The 7,239-nt window shown below is 44.9% G+C and overlaps 1 protein-coding gene across 2 annotated transcripts; it reads left to right on the top strand.

The window, feature by feature from the left end:
• Nucleotides 1–456: 456 nt before the first annotated feature.
• Nucleotides 457–6,868, top strand: LOC118081292 (zinc finger protein OZF-like). Of its 2 annotated transcripts, XM_035107730.2 has the most exons (4): nt 457–569; nt 2,288–2,414; nt 2,817–2,894; nt 3,801–6,868. In XM_035107730.2, the coding sequence occupies exons 1-4, from the start codon at nt 567–569 to the stop codon at nt 5,039–5,041; spliced, it is 1,449 nt and encodes a 482-aa protein (XP_034963621.1). In that variant the 5' UTR covers nt 457–566; the 3' UTR covers nt 5,042–6,868. The 2 variants fall into 2 exon arrangements, with proteins under 2 accessions (XP_034963621.1, XP_060124699.1); XM_060268716.1 differs by lacking the exon at nt 2,817–2,894.
• Nucleotides 6,869–7,239: the final 371 nt, after the last annotated feature.

The raw sequence follows: 7,239 nt of genomic DNA, 5'->3' as shown, positions 1-7,239 counted from the left end.
AGTCCAACCCCCTGCAATGCAGGGATCTCAACTAAAACAAAATGAAATATTTCTGACACAGTTTGGAATATAATTTGGAATGAAATAATATTGGAAAAGGATATCCATAACCAGAAGAATGCTAAGAAGTGCGAGTAATTCTCCCTTTATTGGGACCAGCGGCGAGACATGCATCCCAAGTCAGGCTTTTACGCTCATGCACTTACCTGGAAGCGAAATAGCATCAACTTACTTCTGAGTAAGCGCTTAAAAAAACAACATCATAATACAGTACCCGCGTCTCTACAAAGCGAAAAGTGACTCCGCGTTGCTGCTGCAGGGAGGGAACGCACAATGAATGGACACCTGGTAAAAAGAGAACCAATCAGAAGAGAACCGAGAGGCGGCGGCGAACCAATCAGGGGAGCCGGAAGCTGGAAGCCCATTGAAGCTGTTGCGTCTTGGTCATTCATCTTCTTCCGCCCCGGCTGCTGCTGCTGCTCCTCTCCAGGGGAGAGACAGGCTTCGCCTCCATTCTGCGTCTTCCCTGGATCCTGCCCTCTGAGGAAACCACCTGAGGCTGCCCAATGGTAAGGCTGGCCCTGAGGAATCGTAGAATTGAACCGGGCACATCCTTCTGCATGCGAGGCAGCTGCTCTGCCATTGAGCTAACCACCCCTCCCCTAATAGCATAGCCCAACTTGCAGGACCCTGCCTTAAAAAAAAAAAGCCGCTATCCATAATAATGACACTGGACTACCCTTTAGGGTTGTCGTAAGGTGCTGCTCAAAATCCCTCTAGCAAAACGGGCCTAGCGACACCAGACTGCTCTGAGAGGCTGTTATAAAGGGGGGGGGCACCCTCAGACACAGCCCTGCCTCCCTTTGTAAACAGGTGTAATAATGAGGGATCTTTTCTCCCATGGCAGGCATCCCCAAACTTTGGCCCTCCAGATGTTTTGGACTACAATTCCCATCTTCCCCGACCACTGGTCCTGTTAGCTAGAGATCATGGGAGTTGTAGGCCAAAACATATGGAGAGCCGCAGTTTGGGGGTGCCTGTCCCATGGGGTTGGGGGGGGAGGAATGTAATACTGTGCAACCTTCATTCACATGATGAGTTTTTTGGGAGGGGGGGGGTCTCCTTTGTTGCCTCTGTCAGGGATTGAACCTGGGCCCTTCTCAGAAAGCAAATGGGGAAATGGAGCTTTTGGGGGGAGCAAGGGAATTTATGTTTGCAGGGAGAAGAGGGGGAATCTCCTGCCAACCACCTTCTGCTTCCCATAGAGGCAGCTTTTCCATGAAACCTCATTAAAAGGTTTTGGATATGAATGATCCTAAAACCTCAAAAACCTGAGTGACTGGGCAAACCCAGGCTAAATGTCCCCTAAAGACAAAGACATGGTTTTCTAAAGCTTTTGTGTAAAGTTTGACATTCTTCCTGTTGTCTGTCTCTCACTTGCAGTCCCTGCTTCTTCCCCTCCCTTTAAATATATATGTATTGTATAAGTTTTGTTTTTTCCAAAATGTTGAACATAACAAACATATTAAAACAACTCTCCATCAAAGCATCCCCCCAATGTGTGTCTCTGTGGGATAACATAACGTAAGTGTCACAACAGTGTCACCCTCATGGCTTATTCCAGCTAATGCTTGAGCTACCTTTGTCAGTTTTTCTGAAAGTGCAATCATCCAGATTGTCTGTTTCCATTGTGATAACTGCAAGTATTCCAGAGATTTCCAATTTTGATCAATGATTTGTCGAGCAGCTACTAAAACAAAGGTGATGTGTTCTTTAAAGCTCAAAATTGGCATTATTATCTCTTTAAAAAAATAAAAAAATTAACAATACCAAAGTTGGGGTTACATAAGATGTTTTGTTTCCACCATTTAATTTTTTGATAATATGTGTTTGGATTTTGGCTTGGTATTTGTAATTAGAATTTCAACTTTGAGGTAAGGGTCTAGGGTCTAGACTAGAGGCATGTGGAGTAACTGTTTGGTTTGTTAGAAAATGTGTAATTTGAGGCACATTTAGCCAGTTCCAGATGTTGTCTAGCTTTGCTTAATATTTGTTCGCCAGTTAAAGGTATGCTATCTGTGTAAATGTCTCCCACCCTAAATGAATCTGTATTTCTCCATTGTTCACATCAAAGAGTTGTTCCCTGCTTTGAAGTGCATCCTGGCAACAGGTGAGGGAGTCCCAGAAGTGGCCCAGTTTACGCTTGCTTGTGTGCCAAGTAAGGAAGGGACCTTTACAAAATTATCTTTTCTTCTTCTTCTTCTTCTTCTTCCTCATCTTCTTCCAGGCCCTCTTGACCTTTGAGGAGGTGGCTGTGTTTTTCACAGAGGAGGAGTGGGCTCTGCTGGATCCAGGCCAAAGAGCTCTGCACAAGGAAGTCATGGAGGAGAATTATGAGATGGTGGCCTCTCTAGGTAAGGAAACATTTTTATGCCTCTGGACTGCTAGATGTTGGAGGTGTGAATCCACTCTTTTGTGTCATTTATTCATGCAGAGTAGGAATAATTTATGAATAGCCTGCTGGGTCCCTCTATTTGTGTATTTGCAGCTTTGCTCTCTGAAGCAGCATCCATATATTCTCTCTCTCTCTCTCTCTCTCTCTCTCTCTCTCTCTCTCTCTCTCTCACACACACACACACACACACCTTGAGGCAGTGGGAACCACAAGGCCCTCTCTTACGCATGTTGCATGTCTTTATAGGATCTGCATATGGCAATCCCTCCTCTTTGCCTTTGCAGTCAAAAATACAGATTGACTTGAAAGGGCTGGGTGTTTTGTGGCCAAAAGTAGCTAATATTAACTCTTTCCTTGGCAGAATCAGACCTCAGTTCCTGTTGGGAAGAAGGACAAGATCCATTCCTCCAGAACCCCAAAGAAGGGGAAACCTCAACAGGTGTGCACTTAGTTGTGTCATGGGGCCCTTTTTGCTCCAGTAATATAAATATAAATTAATAAATAATTTATACCCCAGCCACTCTGGGCGGCTCCCAACAGAATATCAAACCTCTCCACCTGGCCCTTGGGACTCTCTTCTCCCCAGGCCTTGACCCCTGACCAGACCTGCTTCACATCTTCCTAGAGTGTTTTTTGTCTTCCTTCAAATCTGATGGCACTTTTTCCTTTCCTGGATGGAGGACAGAGAAGGGTGTTTGGAAGCTCTGCTCCTGTCCAAAAGTCACATTTACATTAGTTGTAAATGCCTCTGGCCCCACAGTATACAGGCAAGCCACTCTCAAACTACAAACTGTTGCCAACACAGGGTCTTCTTCTAAAGAGCAGAGACGGCCTCCAGGCTGAGGTTTCCCTTCCATGTGCTGAGATGCACCCCAAATTAAAATCTCCTCTGTCGTGCCACGGGGACAAGGGGGGTTCTGTTGAGTCCAGGTGTCCCCTCTGCTATCCCTCAGCAGGAGAGTTAAGATCTTGCCTTTCCCTGCTTTTGGGAACAGAGCCATGGCAGTAGTAGCACTAGGAGTGTCTGGCTATTTTGTATTTCATCATTTGGGTTGAAGGATAAGATCCAGTTGGATGGGGCTCTGAGGAAGGGGAGAGATGAGCAGACACAGCTCAGCAAGTTTGAGGAGGAGTGGGAAGGGACCTGTGTTTTTGTCTTGAGACAACATATTCGTATTCAGAAGCATATTCAGAAGCTAACTTCATATTCAGCTGGGCAGGGAAGGAAGGAGCGGGCCATGCTTGAAAATGGTAAACTCAGAGAAGCAGAGAACTGTGCTCAATCCATAATGAGAGTCTCTGCTTTGCAATTTGAATGACAATTTCTTTTTCTGCCTCAAAACAGGTAATGGGCAGAAGACTGAGAATTATGGGGAGCCATCTGTGGTGTCTATAGAAAATGTGGGGCATGAAGCACAGAAGGAGACATTTGTAAATCAACGATCACCTGAAAAGCATGTAGAAAATGTGTTGAAGAACTGGAAAACCAAATCCCTTACCATGCAGGACACTGATATCCATGTATCACTGAATCCACAGGAAGAATTCACAGGAAGTAGCAGTGTGGAGTGTGGAAAGAGCTTCAATCAGACTGGAAGTGTTAGTTTACATCAAATAACAGAAACAGGGGAGAAAGCGTTTCAATGCATGGAGTGTGGAAAGAGCTTAAGTAGTGCTGGTAACCTTGTCAAGCATAAAAAAATCCACAGAGGGGATAAACCGTTCAAATGCATGGAGTGTGGAAAGAGCTTCAGCCAGAGTGGGAACTTTATTGCACACCAAAGAACCCACACAGGGGAAAAACCATTTAAGTGTATAGAATGTGGAAAGAGCTTCAGCCAGAGTGGAAGCCTTATTGCACATCAAAAAACCCACACAGGGGAGAAGCCATTAAAAACTATGGTGTGCGGAAAGAGCTTCAGTCTCTATCACAATCTCACTGTACCTCAAAAAACCCACACAGGGGAGAAACTGCATATATGCATGAAGTGCGGAAAGAGTTTCACTTGTAGGAGTGCACTTACAGAACATCAACGAATCCACACAGGGGAGAAACCATATGAATGCATAGATTGTGGAAAGCGCTTCCGTATTAGGAGTGTCCTTACTTTACATCAAAAAACCCACACCGGGGAGAAGCCATTTAAATGCACGGAGTGTGGAAAGAGCTTCAGTCAGAGTGGAAACCTTACTGCACATCAAAGAATTCACACTGGGGAGAAACCATTTAAATGTATGGCATGTGGAAAGAGCTTCAGCCAGAGCGGAAGCCTTACTGCACATCAAAGAACCCACACAGCAGATAAATCATTTAAATGTGTGGTGTGTGGAAAAAGCTTCAGTCAGAGCGGAAACCTTACTTTACATCAAAGAACTCACACCAGGGAGAAACCATTTAAATGTATGGAGTGTGGAAAGAGCTTCAGCCAGAACGGAAACCTTATTGTGCATCGAAGAACCCACACAGGGGAGAAACCGTTTCAATGTATGGTGTGTGCAAAGAGTTTCAGCCTGAACCACCACCTTACTTTACATCAAAGAACCCACTGCACATCGAAGAACCCTTACAGGCGAAAGACTGCTTAAATGTGTGCATGCACATGAAAGCTCATACCTATGACAAACTTAGTTGGTCTCTAAGGTGCTACTGGAAGGATTTCTTTATTTTTGTGTTAAATGTATGGTATGTGGAAAGAGCTTCAGTCTATCAGGCCTCGGTCCTGTATACCTGAAGGAGCGTCTCCACCACCACCATTCAGCCCAGACACTGAGATCCAGCACCGAGGGCCTTCTGGCGATTCCCTCATTGCGAGAAGCCAAGTTGCAGGGAACCAGACAGAGGGCCTTCTCGGTAGTGGCACCTGCCCTGTGGAACGCCCTCCCAGCAGATGTCAAGGCAATAAGTAACTATTTTACTTTTAGAAGACAACTGAAGGCGGCCCTGTTTAGGGAAGTTTTTAATGTTTGATGCTGTACTGTTTTTAATACAGTGGTACCTCTACTTATGAATTTAATACGTTCCGAACGCACATTCGTTAGTCGAAAACATTTGTAAGTCGAATCCCATAGGAATGCATTGGGAGAAAAAATTCGTAACCCTATCTAAAAATTCGTAAGTAGAAAAAAATCCTATCTAAACTGCATCCAAGATGGCGGACAGAGCTCCGTTCGTAAGTAGAAACATTTGTAAGTAGAGTTATTCGTAAGTAGAGGTACCACTGTATTTGGTTGGAAGCCGCCCAGAGTGGCTGGGGAAACCCAGCCAGATGGGCGGGGTATAAAGAATTTATTATTATTATTATTAATATTATTATTATATCACCATCTCACTTTACAGTACCTCAAAAAACATGGAAGAAACTGCATAAATGTGTGGAGTGTGGAAAGAGCTTCAGTTGTAGGAGTGCACTTGTTGTTGTTTAGTCGTTTAGTCGTGTCCGACTCTTCGTGACACCATGGACCATAGCACGCCAGGCACTCCTGTCTTCCACTGCCTCCCGCAGTTTGGTCAAACTCATGTTCGTAGCTTCGAGAACACTGTCCAACCATCTCGTCCTCTGTCGTCCCCTTCTCCTAGTGCCCTCCATCTTTCCCAACATCAAGGTCTTTTCCAAGGATTCTTCTCTTCTCATGAGGTGGCCAAAGTATTGGAGCCTCAGCTTCACGATCTGTCCTTCCAGTGAGCACTCAGGGCTGATTTCCTTAAGAATGGATAGGTTTGATCTTCTTGCAGTCCATGGGACTCTCAAGAGTCTCCTCCAGCACCATAATTCAAAAGCATCAATTCTTTGGCGATCAGCCTTCTTTATGGTCCAGCTCTCACTTCCATACATCACTACTGGGAAAACCATAGCTTTAACTATACGGACCTTTGTTGGCAAGGTGATGTCTCTGCTTTTTAAGATGCTGTCTAGGTTTGTCATTGCTTTTCTCCCAAGAAGCAGGCGTCTTTTAATTTTGTGACTGCTGTCACCATCTGCAGTGATCAAGGAGCCCAAGAAAGTAAAATCTCTCACTGTCTCCCATTTCTTCCCCTTCTATTTGCCAGGAGGTGATGGGACCAGTGGCCATGATCTTGGTTTTTTTGATGTTGAGCTTCAGACCATATTTTGCGCTCTCCTCATTCACCCTCATTAAAAGGTTCTTTAATTCCTCCTGCATATCTGAGGTTGTTGATATTTCTTCCAGCAATCTTAATTCCGGCTTGGGATTCATCTAGTCCAGCCTTTCGCATGATGAATTCTGCATATAAGTTAAATAAGCAGGGAGACAATATACAACCTTGTCGTACTCCTTTCCCAATTTTGAACCAATCAGTTGTTCCATATCCAGTTCTAACTGTAGCTTCTTGTCCCACATAGAGATTTCTCAGGAGACAGATGAGGTGATCAGGCACTCCCATTTCTTTAAGAACTTGCCATGGTTTGCTGTGGTCGACACAGTCAAAGGCTTTTGCATAGTCAATGAAGCAGAAGTAGACGTTTTTCTGGAACTCTCTAGCTTTCTCCATAATCCAGCGCATGTTTGCTATTTGGTCTCTGGTTCCTCTGCCCCTTCGAAATCCAGCTTGCACTTCTGGGAGTTCTCGGTCCACATACTGCCTAAGCCTGCCTTGTAGAATTTTAAGCATAACCTTGCTAGCGTGTGAAATGAGCGCAATTGTGCGGTAGTTGGAGCATTCTTTGGCACTGCCCTTCTTTGGAATTGGGATGTAGACTGATCTTCTCCAATCCTCTGGCCATTGCTGAGTTTTCCAAACTTGCTGGCATATTGGGTGTAGCACC

The sequence above is a fragment of the Zootoca vivipara genome, chromosome 2 (assembly GCF_963506605.1).
Source record: "Zootoca vivipara chromosome 2, rZooViv1.1, whole genome shotgun sequence".
Lineage (NCBI taxonomy): Eukaryota > Metazoa > Chordata > Lepidosauria > Squamata > Lacertidae > Zootoca > Zootoca vivipara.
The sequence above is the reverse complement of the archived record's forward strand: the minus strand, read 5'-3'. Positions and strand labels throughout refer to the sequence as shown.

What these genes read in the sequence shown, in the direction of transcription:
- LOC118081292 (XM_035107730.2), top strand. An exon ending in TGAGATGGTGGCCTCTCTAG is followed by an intron (nt 2,415 to 2,816) that starts GTAAGGAAACAT and finishes TTTCCTTGGCAG; the next exon opens with AATCAGACCTCAGTTCCTGT. An exon ending in AGAAGGGGAAACCTCAACAG is followed by an intron (nt 2,895 to 3,800) that starts GTGTGCACTTAG and finishes GCCTCAAAACAG; the next exon opens with GTAATGGGCAGAAGACTGAG.